Genomic DNA, 16,997 nt, shown 5'->3' with positions numbered 1-16,997 from the left:
GCAATAGATATACCCAGGGTTTTTTTCAGCTATATATTAAGGATGTAAAAGTTATTCCCTTTTTCTTCAGATTTTTTTTTTTTTTAATAAATGTCATCTTATCAAAATGCAAATACATGCAAATCTTACTAGGTCACTTCTGAAAAGCAGACTTGAGAATTTCTGAAAAATTAACATTTAAAAATGTTTGACTATTTAATCCCTAGTATTGAAGTCTTGATGAGGATTAGAACAGGCACAGGGTACACAAGTGATAAGAAGCAGGGTGTGTTCTCAGCTTCCCTGAAGCTTAAATTCATTCTCCTCTCCTGTGTTTTAGCTGCTTATTCATTCTATTATTCTTTTATCACCAGGAATAAGCTAGGATGCCAAAAGCATTAATGAAGTCACAGTGAAAACTTCCGTCTGTGCATGGTACACAGATTTAAGCTTCAGGTGTGTTTCAGGAGGCCGCCTCAAGAAACTATGACTGACAAGCCTTGTACCAAGCATGCTCTGCCATTCAGTCATGGCCAACCTTCTCCTGGCAAAACCTTGCAAGTGATGTGATCTCCATCCATTGATCTCCACAGATGAAGTGGACACTAGACTGGAAATTCAGCCTCAGAAGACTACAGATACTTTATAATTAAAGTATTATTTTTCACCAAACGAGTAACACAGAGTAAGACAAAGGGATATATATATATTTGCTACTAATTGGCAGAACCACAGCAGCTTACTTGACTTCTAGAGGGAGAAGCATCTTTCTTTTCTTGAACTTACAGAAAAGGGATTCATTCATGAGTAACAATGTTTAGAAAATAACGGGTACAGAGAAAAAGAGATCAGAAAATTGAGTAATACCCAGAGATCAGTAAGAAAAATATACTGCCTCTCTTCTGGTTACTTTTCCATATCTTTCTTGCTTATACTGCCATTTGAGAGGATAACTCTTTTTCTCCAAGACTAAAATTTTAATTTATAACAGTGCAACCTGTAATACGTGCAATACTTTTAAACTGCAAAGGATCAGAAGCAGGGGAAAAAAACCCTTAATTTCATAGGTTCGCTTTTACATCTGGTAAGTGAAACAGCCCAACCTTCACAAACTCTGTTTTAAAGTCTGTCCATACTTTTTTGAAGTACGCTCCCTCCTCTTCCCTCCAGTTTTTCTTTTCATGCATCTCTGTTTTCTGCTGCTTGTGGACCTGGCAGTGGAAGTGCTGAACAAGAGGAGCAGGTCCAGCCCTGCTGCTGACTCAGATCTGAGAGCCTGTGCTCATCAGATTTCGCCGCTGCATTCCAGATTTCGGTACCCGAAAAAATTCAGATACGTATCTAAACCAAACTTCCCGAGGGTGAATTATCCTTAGCACTAAGACACTTCGAGGGCCGACACGCGCTTGAGCAAGAGCTCATCAGCGTGCAGGAGACAGCATGCCAACTGCGCTTAAAGCAATACCTACCTTCAGAACTTCAGCTCAGTCCGAATGGGTAAATTACTGAGTTAATTGCCTTGGTATTCATATTTACATTCAAAAAAAGGATACGCAGATCTGAGGTCAAATCATCATGCTGTTTCATTAAAAACTTTGGTTTAGGCAAATGGACTTCAGAAAACTTCTTTTGTAATGTAAAATGGAACCATCTGTACATAAATTTTTTGAGTTATTTTGATGTTAGGTTTATTGATATAATTATGTCATTACTAAGCTGTTTACTGTTTCAGGCTCCTAATAGCTATGACGGCTTGTTAACAATACTCTGAAATCACAGGGAAGTCTCTTCTTTCCCTTTGGTTTGGAAAGGGAAAACAAAAATTCTAAATGTGTTTATTTTCACGTTTTATATTTGCACGTAGCATCTACTTCCTTTAATGTGAAAATTTTATGATCACAAAGCTTTTGCCTCAATTTGTTCAGCTTTACTACTTGGGCAGCCATATTATTATCACAACACTGTGAGACCGCATTACTTAGCAGTGTTTAAAGAAAAGTCCCAAGATGAAGTATTTCTTCATATTCACTTTATTCTTAAAGCAATAAGAAGACTGATACTGCAATTACTATAAAAAGAACTAATTACAAAAATTACAGTGGTAATAACCCACTGTATCTTAAATTGTTTCCTCTTTGGAGTTGGAGATTATTGGTTTTGTAGTTTCAATTTTGAAGAGTCTCCCACACAGCTCAGCAAAACAGATTTCTCAAAAGAAAGCTTTCACTGGCTTGTCATTTGATTTGGGGAGACAGAACATAGCAGATTCTGCCAGACAAACTGCTCAAAACCCCACCTGACTTCTGAAAGCTCATCTTTACACTTTTGTAATAGTAAGGAGCCATTATCCAGGGTTCCAGTGGACAACTGCTGGACCATGTGCACAATAGAGTGAAGACCAGTGGTAGGCAAAGTATCCATACAGCAACAGATTCTTCTACCCAGCAAACAATCTTTGTTTAACAGAGATCAAAGCAGTACCAGAAGCCTTCGGTGTATATGTAATGCAGTGAGTAGCATCCCAAGAAATGACATCGGTCAGGAAGGACACACACACACACAATTTTACAGATTGATTATTTAAACTCCTAGAAATTGTATGGCATTAGGCACCTAAACTCTGCCTTCCTTCCTTATGAAAAACAAGTAACTAGGTAAGTCCAACAAAAATTGTCATCTGTGTTGCAAATAAAGTTAAGTAGGAGGGTGAGGGATTACAAGGTAATGTCATCCTATTTGCTCTCTGCTTACCGTAAAGTACATCAAGCATTTGTATTTTTTGTCCCATTTGACCTCCTAAATGGATGAAATCCATTACATCTTGTCAGACAGGCTTGGTAAGGAACACAGAGTGAGAGGTGAACCCAGTAACGAAATATATTGAAAGGTTCCATGATAATTTAAAATCAGTGATGGATTTACCACAGCAGAATCAAGAGCAAAGGAATGGGATAACATAAATGAAGAATGTGTGTACTTTCCCTTGAGGGTGGAGAATTAGCATTAGATGGAATAAAATGTTAAAAATCACGAGATACAAAAGTCTTAGGATCATATGAAGTAGTTAACAAGATTCAAGGAGTTAGTTGAAATATGAAAAGAAAAACATCGCCATCAAACCCACGAACAGGTTCATAAGGCTTTCAAGAGGTTAAAAGCCTGTCATAGCCAGGAGGTAGCTCTTACAAAACTCGTGGCATGCAGGGAAGTTCTGTTTCTCCCCTGGCAAACTCACTTCAAAGCAATGTTTGTAAACATCTTAGGGGAGGGGGGCAGAAAATTACAGTGGGTTTCAGGAACATTTACAAGTGTTTTGCAGAAATGAAACTTCAGTTAAGGAGACCAGTTTCGCTCTCCGGGTGGAGGATGGTTCATCAGTATGCCAGGTCAGTGACAACCAGTACCCAGAAGTCTTTAAGAGTGCTAAACTAAATGGCACACGGCCTTCTTCAGCGTTATGGAGGAGAAAGTTATGTAAACAGCACAGTGATTGTCTCATGCACATCCCTTCAATCAGAACAGATAATGTACCGAGTTATTAAAAGTTGTGCAAAAGCAGTGGCGCACAAACCTTTACAAATCCCCCTTTTGCAGACTCTTACTTCACGGACATGACACGCTGACGACAGAAAAAGTTCTGGACAAATATGCGCTGAGGCTATCTCGGAGAGATCAGTCACCCGAGACCAGTTTTACCTGGGCTTCTGCTGACAACATTGCCACCTTCCGCAGCCGCCGGGAAGGGCAGGGCTGCGGGCGCTGCCGCCGCCGGCGGGAGACACCGAGCGCACAGCGAGCCCGCCCCGGGCCCCTGCCAGCCTTCCTCCGCCCCGGGAATGGCTACGGCCACCGCTCCGCTGCGTAAAACGATTCCTCTTGGATTCAAAGAGAAACATGTGTCCTTCTGAAATGTTCGCAACGCTACCTGAAACGCTCCCACCCTGCGAGGTTCAGGCGCGGCCCGTGCCCAGCTGCGGGACTGTTCAGTTGGGTCTTGGGTGCCAGCGCCAGACCACACTGTAAACCATATTGCTCACCAACTCTAACTTAAAAGTATTTTATTTTCAAAGCAAATGGTTTGATTGATTCAGGGTACAGCACAGTCCCAAGAACAACTGGTCTGGTGGAACGGAGGGACAATGAGCACAGCACATAGAAGGGAAAATACAATAAGGGGAAAGCATTCTTCACCACATAGTAAAGATAGTATTGAATGCATCACCAATGTGACTGCTCGTGTCACTTCCAAAATAGCTTAGGAAGCTGAGGAAAGCCAAAGCAGAAGTAAGGGGAGGAGAGTACTGATCTCTCGATGCCCAGACTTGAGGACCTCTCATTCCAGACTCCAGCCCTAACACATTTGATTATGATCATGCCCAGTTTCAGTTAAGAGCGATAACAAACCATGTATGCTGCTCTGGCTTCTACATTTTCATAATGTAGGATTTACACATGCAAATATGAGCATTTTATATAAGTTTTAACACCTGATGAGGTTATACAGTAAGGCTGGATTTTGTCTCACTAGCTTGCAGGGAGTATTTTCCTCTGAATTGTCCACGATACATCTATAACTAATAAAGCAGTAGCATTATGATAGCAGTTAAATAAACAAACTACAACTAATTTAATATATTAGCTAATAAATCATACTAATATTAACTAATAAATTTATTAACTAATAAATTTAGTCCACATTCTGGATGGAAAATAGCGCTACCTAGACATCACCAAAGTACTTCAACACAGCTGATAATGTGGGATAGGAAATTACTTCTCAAGAAAAGCTTCAAGAAAAAAAAAATCAACACCTATATTAATTTACAAAATGGGTGTTGAGGGTTTAATCTAAATAGACATAGAGGGGCTTTACATGTAATATTACATGTTTCCAAAGCTCAGACCTCTTCCATGAAGGCAATCTTCAATGTGTAGGGTTTGCACAAGAACAAGTTTTGTGATCACAGGTAAGGATCCTGACCAATTAATAACTGGAAGACACTGGAAGAGAAAACTTCTGTATGTACTGTAATCTAAAAAATAAATAGGTATAAAAATTGCCTCCCCCCCCCCCCCCCCAAGGTGTCATTTATATTTAGGCTGTGGAAATAATTTCCCCCACCTTGTTTTCTCCTCTAAACTGAGCTGCTCCTAAGGGTAATTTCAGGGTGACCAGTAAACCTGATGGAATTTCATTCCTTCCTGAGCAGCAGTCCTCAAAAGTCAGGAAATTACAGCTGTATCTCAAGTGACCAGCAACCAAAGGCAATTCTCAAGACTTAGGTAGACTGTTCTAGAAGTTGATAATGTGGTATGTTGATGTTTGCTTTTAAAATGGGTTTGGTTGTGAGTATAGCTAGCAAATGGCTCCCTGCTATACAGCAAGATTGGAAACTGAACTCCTGCAGACAAGTATCTCCCAGCAAAATTAAACAATCACCTCATGCACAGCTTCTCAAACCACAAGGCATAAGTGTCAGCCAAAAGGAGGCTGCAAAAAGACAAAGAAAACACTGGGCAGCTTATTTATTTTTGTGTGACAGATGGAAGGTAAGAAATATTTGGGAAGATAATAAAGAACTATCCTATTCTATATGAAAAGTTTTCAAATAATTTGAAGAACAACTATTATATACCTATAGTGTAAATCTAGGCTCCTTTAAGCTGACAAACATTGCAAGTTCCAGCAACAGTCCATATCAATAAAATTTATCTCTTCCTCAATCTGTACATTCACAATGCATAAAATAGTACCAGCCCTATTAAATTAATATTTATGACAAGCTCAGGGAACCAGAAGACAAGCAATACTTGCTAAGGCACAAATGCAATGTACAAGTCTCACATAGTTGCAGTGCCCACGTTTCTCAAAAATCACTTGGAGGAGTGATTTGTTTCCGATAAATACAAAAGGCAGACATGCTGTGCCATGCTGGGAAGACAAATAAAAACACAAATACAATCAATGCAACTTATGGATTTATATCGGATCTGAAGTGTTTTCAACTTCAGTGCTTTCAGTGTGTTGTAGCATGCAGCATTCTAATAGATGAGTAGTTAAGTTACGATCTACAATGTCTGTCCCAACAATACTTCAGAGATGGCAAAAAGGGGTCTTTCTTCACAGCCTCAGTTCAAATTACAAAGTATTAGCTGAAGGTGCTGACAGACTTGAGTTTGCATTAACAGATGTGCTGTGAACAGCAGCAGCAGCAGCTTCAAGGTGGACATAAGTCCTCTCTTCTACACCAGCCAAGATCCATGGAGACTGACTATGGACAATGATTCCCAGGAAGACTATGCAAAGCCCATCATCATGATCTGCTGTACAACAAATACGCACCACATATTAAAAAAATAAAAATCCAAGACTTAAGAAAGGGGGAGATAAAGAACCATCAAAATCAGAAATATCTACAGAAATGTTCACTTAAGCTTCTTAACTTTTATCAAGGTCTCTCCTTGATACAGATATAATGACAACAGATACAGTTTCAGGAGTCCAAAGAGGTTAAAGAGAAGAAAAAAACAAAAAACCACACACACAAAACCTCCCTTCCCACATACTGCCAAGTATGATTTTTTTGGAGCCACATCAGTGATTTGGCTTTCAAAACACACAGTGAATCCCTCAAAGGTAAAATCAATGGTTGCACACCATTTCTAATGTCATGGATACCATTCTGATACTTCTGTTGGGAGAAACTTGGTCTGCCAGAAGGCTGTACTGGGACAGTAACAAGAGGAGTACTTTTTCAAGACATCTCAAGAAGCTGTCAAAGGAACCTACCACTCAGGGAGAAGTAATACATTGCAATCTGCGTGGTTAATGTTGACTCAGAAGATTGGTAGGAAGAGAAGCTTCATCGAACACACAAAAGACTGCACTGAATGTTTCACAGCTGAACTGCTTTATATACCAAAGTACATTCTTGCTGCCAAAAATACATAAAACCACGGGTATTTTTTCCATGAGGTTTTACTGAAAGGAAAGCAATCTGCCTGGCAGAAGTAACAGCAAAATTTGTTCCCCTCCTTCCCCCTGTGCACCCACCCCCCAGGATAGCAGAGATGTTTTAAATACTGCATTTTGGGTAGCAACATACCAAATTTTTCAAATATTTGAAAGCAACATTCCCTTTTTGAAATACTTGGGGGTTTAATTATTATTTCTGCTAGTCTAGTAGTTAACTTTTGCTTACCTACACTTAAATATGACGTTCAAGGAGGAGTCTGAGAAAGCATACCTTCATGTTGAAGGGACTTGCCAGACATGACAGTTTGGTAAACGCACACTTTATCCATCTCTTTGCCCGTAGAAAATTGCATAAGGACACAAACATGCTTAGCGTGAAAACCCACTGTGGTATTAAATATCCAGCATATTCAAAGCCCAACGTAACTGCATATAGAACTGCATGTAAAAATTTTACTGTAACTACACACCTACTGTTAGAGTAGCAAATCACACCTGCTAAAGAGAATGGCACTTGACTTTAAAAATTCTTTCTCCAATATGAGTTATGGAAATACATCTATTTCACAAAGTGAAAGTGCTGAACAGCAATCCAACAAGAAGAAATCATGATTTTTCAAAATGTAAATTTTAAAAAAAGATTAGATGATTACTGATAAACATTTAAACAAACCCATTCAACACAGTCAAAACTTGCTCTTTAGTGGTTAAACTACTGCAGGAATTTTGGCACATAGTCTTTTTACAAATTAAGTATTGTTTTACACGTCCCAAATGTGTTAGTCATAAGCATTAGCAGAGGAATACAAATCACAACTTTTTAATAACCCTGCAGTAATTCTGAATTTGTTCATCTGAACTTATTTAGCTTGTTTTTCCTTCATGACTGGATAAAGCAGACTGCAGGATTTTGTGCAGTGCCAGGTCTTGGCTCCATCAGTTGCTCATTAAACAAGATCTGGAATTTAGCATTGGATTGAATGCACATGGGAACTCATGCGAAGCTGCTCGTATATCATTGATAGCTCCGTTGCTAACACAGAGTTTATCCAAGACTGTACATTTTTCGTTGACTTGAACAAAGCTGTTCGCCATCCTCTGTTTTTGACGTCAGTGGACAACTACCCACTAACAGTATCTGTCACTACAAAATGCTTGGAATTTCCTCACTTATAAAAGCTGGAAAGTTTCAAGTACAGACCTTTCATTAAAAAAAAAGTACACATTATTAGATTTTCAGGATGAGAATATTTTGTGATTATTAGGATGGGACATTTTCATTCTCACTGAATATTTTTTCCAACAACTTAAGAATTCAAACATAAACAGCAGCACTGAACATAAGGAATGGATGTTTAAAACCATAATTTTCTTCTTCTGTTCCTAAAACCCATGGACTTGAATGTATGCTAATTCCTCAACACATAAGCACCACAGTGAGGTGATTAAGATTTTTCCCATTAACTGGACACTCCAATCATTCCAGTAGGATCAATGTTGGACGGTATCTAGTATTTAAGAAAAATGTAAAAAAACACCCCTCCAGCATAAAACAGGCTATTTACATTCACTGCCTCTTTTCTACACTTTCTTTATTCTTACAAGTGAAACAGCCTTTATTGAAGAAAGTCATCCTGGTGGAGGCTCCCTCCACAGCACAGAATTACCTCCTGATACCCACACACAGTGCTGTTAGGCAAGCTTCATGCAGGCTGCCTGGATAGCCCTCGCTGCTCGTGTAAGCCCGGAACATAACAACTGACTGCACGTACCCAATTCAGACATCCATCTGGACAGGGAGATGTATTCTACCCCTGCTGGAGGTTTCTGTGCCGACAACAGTGCATTTCAACCTTGATCTAAAAACCAAGCTGCTGCTTCACAAACATACCACTCACTTCTGACCCATCTGATTTGGCTGAAAGCAAACAAACATATCAACAAAACCCAGCACTTCATTGGTTACAATACAGTGGAAAGTCCCCCTTTTCAGCGTGTCAAGATACCATCAGCTATTAGCACAGAGACAGGCAGTCATGTTTAAAAATCTAGTTTTAATCTTCTACAGAACTCTGGATTTACTATCTTGATGCTTCCATCTTCCCCAAATGTGTTTCCATTCTTTTCTCCATGGAAAACCCCTTTCATAGAGAGCAGTTCTTTCATCTTTATTTTTCAGGGTACTAATAATTTATGTATGACATTCATATAATACATCTATCTATGCCATAGTTATAAAAATAAACAAGTCTATCTCACTGTAAAAGCATGATCATGTTACAGTGTTTATTAGACATAGCCCATATCCGAAATACCTGGCATCTGTTGCTTCAAATGGTTGTGACAAATCACAGAAATGGCATAAATGACTTGTTCTCCTCTTGTAATCAAAGCTTTGTAATTCTGTGTTTTTCTAATTACGTCATCCATCTATGAAGGAACGTAATTATTCATTGATTTGATTACTAAGAAATGGTGTTATTTTGATTTTCTACATGCAAGGTGAACAAACACAAATACTACTAATGGCTTAATCTCTTTAGTTCTAGAGACAAAATAGGATATACCTGAGCAGCTCTACAGATACAACTTTCTCCCTTTACATGAAAGGATGGACAAAAAATCAAATTTACTTTTAAAAATAGAATGAGTAAAATCCTAAGGACTACCCTGTCAAAATGGATAAAGCAACAGAAATATTGAAGACATTATATTAAAGCTTGTTAGAGACAACTTTCAGGTCACAAAAAGTATATGTATTCCTACTCTCAAAAGACTCTTTTGAAGTGATTGCACTAGGAAAGGTATATCCTAACACTTGCAAGAAACCTGTGGCTGCTTCAGCTTCTTCTGAAAGGAGCTTCAATTTTCACAACTGCATGATCTCTGAGAAGCAATTCCAAGCAGATGATATGATCTGATCTTTGGCTCCAAGGCCATTCCCGTATGTACTTTAGTAATAGTGCCCACACTGGCTTTACAGCTCTGAAGTTTTGTAGAATTTTATCTTCTGAGTGAGCCTCGTCCCTCTTATCAGGGTTCTCCCACTCTGCTATTGTAACATCTTCAAAGAAAGAATGTAAAGGCAGAGCTAACATCTTTCCGATGGGAGGGATCTGCCTTTTGTATGTGTATATATATATTTAGAAATGCTTAGATTTCATCAAAGGAAGATGGTGAACATAGATCAGTTTTGTCCAACTGATCAATCATGCATTCAAAGAACCTGCCTCTCTGGAATAAGTAGAGAAACTGAATTTATGCAAGATGTTCCATACATGTCTTTAATTTGTATTTGTATTTTGCTTTTATGGAATGAGAAAATTTTAAAGGATATAGATGCTTTCCTTCTTACAAAGCAGCAGCAGGTCATTTCTGCTTTTCATTAATAAATGAAGCCCAAGATCCTACTTTCACATGATCTTTCTTGTGATAGGGAAGTATTCCGTAACAATGTTCTTAAATGCTTCCCTTGACTGGTGAGAGCAACAGTGATAAAAAGTCTCTATCTTCATCAGGTGGAAGGCAAACCCTCTTTAACACCAGTCACACTAGTTCAAAACACCTATTTCATGTTAGCTGCCCGTGTTGGTAATGTTATTGCTCACCAAGATTATGCAATGTAAGACAGTATATTAAGACAATTCAAAAATCACAGTAACATACCCATTTATGATAAGTCCTGTTGTTGAGTCAGCAAAACAGCCTACAGCACATCCAGGATAATTCTAAAGTAGAATACATAAGTCCACAAAGATAGACTGCTTTCCATATATAAACTTGCTCAGAGCTTGCTTGAATGCTTCTACAGCAACTTCCATCACTGGCCCACCTTAAACAACTTGAGATACAAGGTTTCATCACCGTACACCAGCTGATCTGCAGCAATGTTTTGTATGAGCTCTTCATGGCAGTAAATAATTCAAACTCTTCTAAACCCCTTTCATTGAGGAGAGACTGAATCTAGTGTAATGCAAGCAGAAATGAGAAGTCCACATTAAACACTTTCACCAGGCACTGGAACACTTTCAAAGCTGAGTAATTATGATTCCCTGTGGTTTCATAGGTTAAGAGAAACTGAAGAACAACTTTGAAGTTGCTTGTTGATGTCACAGAGTTAAGTGTTTTATATACTTACCATATTGAGTTCCTAAAATAAACTCTTCTTTTTTTTTTTTTTTTCCTAAAGCACAGAGAAGTTGCATAGGGAATAGTGGCTATCCAGCCAAGGATCCTGTCTTCTGCAGTGCAGACAGCCTATGTTTACAGGCAACGTAAGAACACAACACGAAGTGGTTCTGTCCCTTTCATACCATCCCAGCCCTCCAGTTAGCAGCAGCATGCGAACCTCCTGAACTAGAGGTTTCATACCAGACCATCACATTCAACAGGTGTGGATCAATCTCTGAGCCTGTCCAAATCAAACCTGATTTGTGATTTATATTACTATTGCCAACAACTGTATTAATATCAACATGCTTCTAGTATTTTAACTTCAGAAATACATGAAAAACATTTCAAAGTTGTTGAATTTAATGGCAAGGAAAAGCATTCTGGTCTGCACCATTTTTTTCAGGTTAATTTATCTTGAATATTGAACAGCAGGCCTATCTACGAGCAGGAGGCAGGAGTATATGAAGGAAACTATCTATCCTCAAGCCTTGTTGCCAGCAGAAGAACGAATCCTGAAGTATCTAAAAATAGCAACTCTTACGACTTTCTCTGTTAGATATGGTAAATTATTTTACAATTAAACAAACAAAAAAACCCCCAGGTATTGAAGCCATAAAATCACCACCAGTGGAATCAGGAAGCCTTTGTTCCCATTCTCTCACATCTTTGCAGTATCAAGCAGTTTTCATTTTTTGCTGGATATGTATTTCTTCGAAGTGAATAGTCTTAGTAATCAATTTAATTACACTCAGTAATATGCTCTTCCAGGTGTTAAAAACATTTAATGATTCAGATTCCGTTTGTAAAAATTATGCGGTGTTCATTTAAAATCTTTATCCAAGAAATTGCTCAGGTACTGCAAAGACAACCAAAGGCAAGCCTATGCAGGCAGAGGCAGGCAGGGTGAGTTCTTCTGCCTGTTGTGTTCCCAGCTGGCCAGAAACAAAGCAGTTCCAGCTCAAAACATGCAACCATTTTCATGTGATGTATCCAAGTTAATAGTCTTTATTTAGATACAACACTGCAATAATACTTCTATGTAGACTCAAGATTGGAGCAGGCTCCCATCAGACGGCTCAGAGGCCAGGCAGCTGAGCTCCTTCCTCCACCAGACATGCTGGTTTGAAAATGTTAATTGGCCTGCTGGGATTGCTTTCCCTATAGCAAGCGACAATTCTCACATGAAATCCCTTTCATTCAAGACTGTATATATCTACTGTAAGACACTAGACCCGAAGAAATCCATATCCAGTTATAAAGAAATCAGGACTCAGTCCTGCAAATTCTTACTCTGACACAAAGCTCCTCTGAAAGTTAGTGGGACCACTCTCATGAGCAATGTCCAGGTTGATAAGATTCTTATCTCCTGTCAACATTTTATTTTTTCAATTAAATTGCTTGTACTCTAGTGCTGAAGTATCATGGGATTCTGTATGCAAAGAAATACCAACAAATCTATCAACAAATCTCTAAACACTGCTTCCCAAAGTATTTATGATAGTTTACTGCCAGAGACGTTTCACATACCAAGCTGTGCACTGAGTTCACAATACACACAAATACAGTTATGAAAGCAAAGCCTAATTTTACAGAGGCTCCAAAAATGATGCATTCAAATTTTGCTCATGAATAGTCACATAAAGAAGCCAGCAGCCTCTGTGTCTGCACCTACTTGCTCAGCTGCCTGGTCAGAAAGCACAAAGCAAAGTCAGAACATAATTCTGGGGTGTTACTTTAAAGATACTGGGAAATTCTACTCTCAGGACGTTACTTTACAGCAGCAGAAGCAGTCCACTTATAAATCAGCCCATCTCATCCCATTCTGCCTTACCATACAAGTATCTCAAGATACAGTATGACAAGGCACAGTGTGCTGAGTGTCCCAAATACACGCAGGTCATTCAAGGATTGTCTCCCCTTGCATCTACTTCTTCTTTTGTTCCCTTTTGCTTATGACTGGTCATACCAATAAGATATGTAAATATGGTTATTTCACCATGTCAGGATTACATTTAGTTAATTCATTTTTATACTAGTCACACATTTGAATCTACAGGAAAGCGTTTTAACACAAACAGTATTTGTTTTTAACGACAGAAGTACAAATCCAATGCAGAGTAACAGAAACTACATTTCAGCATTCAGAGCTCTCATGTAAGAGTTTAACAGAATAGAAGCTTGGAAATGTGACAGAGGAAACTTCCATTAAGTGTACAAGTCCAATTTCCAATTAATGTAAACTAAAAGTGCCAAATAATAATCTAAAACAAAAACATCCTTCATCCTCCCCACTCCCCGCCTCCAGTAGATTTAGTTTAACAGTATCCAGCCCAACTTTCTTTTGACTTTTGGTTGAGTAAACAGAGACAACTGACATTAACATATTTCCAAAACAATAGAAAATAGGACTAGAGATGAGATATAATGCAGTTTTGCCACTACTGACTAATGTCTTTATACAGTGCCTTGAGACCCTCATAGGTAAGGATAACTCCAACAACACAGACATATCCCCTGTCCAAACACAGTAGTTTTATGAAATAAATTTTTGCTTACATGAAAAGAACATCCTACTAAAAAAAAACCAAAAGCAAATAAAAAGTGCTATTTCTGGGAAGACAGACAGCTGTGAATTTTTCTCAAGAAATCTCAGTTTACATACATATAGGAATGAGTTTTAAGTCCAGAACATCTTAGAATTTAAACAAACAAGAAGACTACACTAGTACAGTTACAGATGCTTGTAGTCTGGAAAGGATCATATCAGTGCAGAGTTACATCTTCCCAAAGCAGACATGGAATAAGCTGAAGCAGTCTGGGACTTACACATGCTAAGCATACTGACAGGAACCGTTCAGGAAAAGAAAAAATGAGGAAAAAAAAAGCTGAATCGTCCCTTAACTGAAACAGTTTTGTGTTGTTGGCAGAAAAATCTTTCTGTAGGTTAAGGTCTATACAGAAAGATACATCAACATAAATGCAATGCCTTGTGGTTTAAAAACAACAGAGGAAACCCGAAGAGAAAAATGGAACTAAGATGGAAGTTTGCAGGAGCGAGAAACAAGAAGAAAACAGAGGGAAACAAGAGCAAATGTAAAGCATGAAAAGAAGCTTGTTGAAGGAAAAGGTAAACAAGAACAAACAGTACGTTAGGGGTGGAAGAAAAAAAAAAAAGCAGTGACATTTCATATCAGACTAAGACTTAATTAATATTCATCTGTATTTCCCTTAGCTACCGATCTATTTACATCTAAACTATCAATAGTTGTATCTGTAGCCATAATAAGCCACAGATTAAGTATCTTCCCTCAATTTTTGAATCACCTCCAAAAAGAGTTAAACAACATTTTAGAAGGGAAAGAAATTACAAATTGGGGAACCCAAAAAAGATTTGCAGCTATCAGTGAAGATAAAAACCAGATATGGACCTTTGCAAAACAGGAAAAAGTATTTTGCAAAAGGATATGGTCAAACACTAGAGACAGGACTCTACTGCAGCTGGAGCCTTAAACTCAGGTAATGAATGCTGAAATACGTAAGAAGAAAAGTATTTCCTCTTTTATAATTTGGGTGGAGAAGAGTGAAAAGAGGAGTAATATTCCCACTTCAAAGTTCTCTTGAATTTTTATGAAGAGTAGACTTTCCAATCTACAGCTACCAACAACCAGCTGCTTTACAAGAAATCTCATCAATTTATGCTACCCCTTAAAATCAGGAAAGTAATCCAATTCAGAAAAAAATCACAAATGCAGACCAAACATTTTGAAGAATTCCAGAAAGGGTTGCGCTGAAGAGGCATTTGGGGAACTGAAAACACTGACAGCAGCAGCAATGAGGAACTACCAAAAAGGTGTCTACCAATTCCTTAAGAATAGTGTGAATCTCTCATTTCTTTTTTTTTTTTTTCTCCATTCTTTTAGCTGCATGTTGTTTTTGCTGAATGCTATACAGCTAATACAGACTTTCCACTGAAACATTAAACCCATACTCACAGTCACAGATGAGCATTCCTGAACTACTTTGCTACCAGAAAGTATGCACTTTATTGGCCTTATCATTGATAAGACATTGCTCAGGCCTTTCTATCGCTCTGAACATGAAAATATTAAGTGAAAACAAAACTGAAGCCCTGAGCAACACTAGCGGCATTATGATACACATTTAGTTGTTATCTGAGCTATCTTCAAGGTATCTGTCAAAGTCTCTCCAGTTGCCAGACACAGATGACCACAAGAGAGCCCTGCTCCCCCACCCCCCCTCCCCCCACCACCTTCAAGGTCTTTCCTACAACAACACAGCCAGCATTCTACCAACTCCGCTTTGCTCTGCAGCGCTACGGCAAGCGTGGCCAGTTCTCCCTACTCACCATGGAGGGTAGATGTGGATGACATCCTGTGGCCTGCTCTTCAGGTGAGCTGCTGTTTCTCTTGTAAACAGGACTTTGAGTATTGGTTCTCCTGCACTGATGACAGCATCCTCCGATGAAAGAGTAGCAGGAGACTGTTCCAGTTGCTGGCAGATGGCTATTTGTATTGTACACTCCTCAAACATTTCCAAGATCTTCACAATTAGGACACCAGATTTATCTGGAAAGTAAATTAAAAAGAAAAATAAAAATGCGTCTGGAGGAGAAAGAAATGCTGGCATTCTGAAGATGTGCATCCCTCTGCAGATCTGTCCAACTGTGAAAAATCTACATGTGAGTAGAATACATTGCCCCACCAAAAGACATGTTGAGGTTTTCCGGTAATTTTTCTTTTCTTTAGAGATACTATTAACTGTGGAGACAAAAGCCTACCTGCACTTCTTCAAACACCAAAGAAATCACAAACTGCTTACAAGAAGCCCTCTCCCACCACACTTGAACTTTTTAATCTTGCAATTCATTCACTTTGTTCAGTCTTTTTTTTTAATTAGATACTGCCCAAAATAAATTTATTTAAAACCAGAATAATCACAGTGTGTTAAAAGTGAATCTGTGTTTGCCCTCCCTAACCTTTCTCACAGCAACAGTTGTCAGGGACCAAGTTAGAAGAGCACATGTTAGGTACAAAGCATCTAAAAGCTGGTGATTCACATTTAGAGGCAAATGTGGAGAAAGAGGGAGTAAGATAGATGCACTGCCTGAAAATAATTATTGCAAAACCGATAACCCATTTTATCAGTAGGCAATCAGGATACAGAAGGCTGTCTTGTTTTAGAGCAACATGAACAGATACCAGCACCCCCACAGTTCGATTCGAAGCACTTTTGTCTGTGCTAAACAAGAAGCAACTTTGCACTGAAATTAAATTACTTCTACGTCCCTTTGCAGCTGACACCAGGGCAACAGCTATTCAGACAGACCTGTGTCTGTACTGTAAGATTATGTAAGATTTCCTCTCTTTTTCAACTAACCCCACTCAGATTTGCACTCCAGTTACTGAGGGGAGAATTGTTAGCTACCTGCCGAATGCTATGAGTTGTTAGTGGGGAAAGACAGGGTGCCATAGGACAGGGGCAGCAGAGCCCCAATTCTGCCCATTTTGATTCACAAGTTGTGTTGGGAAAAACACAGCATCCCAAGAAAAACAGCTGATATAAATTATTGTCTTCCCACAGCAAAGAAGCAGCAGTGGAGGAACTGTGAACGTGATACTGGGACTTAATGGCAGAGCTGTACTAGTTATTTGTTTGTTTATTTTAAGGCCCATTTCACAATTGTAATGCCTTTCCTTTGGAAAATAAGTCAAAATATTTTAGTTTCAGTTTATGAGAAACTTCAAAAAAAATTAACCCAACCCTCAAGAAACCCAAACCAAAGAAACTGGGCCCTAAAACCTTTCAGGTTTATTAAATAAAGTTAAATTCTACAAAAAAAGAAAATATT

General features: G+C 38.6%; 1 protein-coding gene across 7 annotated transcripts in view; it reads right to left on the bottom strand.

Annotated features, from left to right (window-relative positions):
* SPIDR (scaffold protein involved in DNA repair) overlaps nucleotides 1–16,997 on the bottom strand; it is a 205,240-nt gene that overhangs the window by 108,532 nt on the left and 79,711 nt on the right. For all 7 annotated transcript variants that reach the window (XR_012630439.1, XR_012630440.1, XR_012630442.1 and 4 more), the window contains exon 8: nucleotides 15,495–15,714. Coding sequence is in view for 4 of the 7 variants with exons in the window: in XM_074880660.1 (XP_074736761.1) it covers nucleotides 15,495–15,714 (220 nt within the window). In the remaining 3 variants the exon portion in view is untranslated. The remainder of the gene's footprint in view (nucleotides 1–15,494; nucleotides 15,715–16,997) is intronic.

This window comes from Strix uralensis, chromosome 1, assembly GCF_047716275.1.
Source record: "Strix uralensis isolate ZFMK-TIS-50842 chromosome 1, bStrUra1, whole genome shotgun sequence".
Taxonomy (NCBI): domain Eukaryota; kingdom Metazoa; phylum Chordata; class Aves; order Strigiformes; family Strigidae; genus Strix; species Strix uralensis.
Note: the sequence above shows the minus strand (reverse complement) of the source record. Positions and strands in the feature narration are given on the sequence as shown.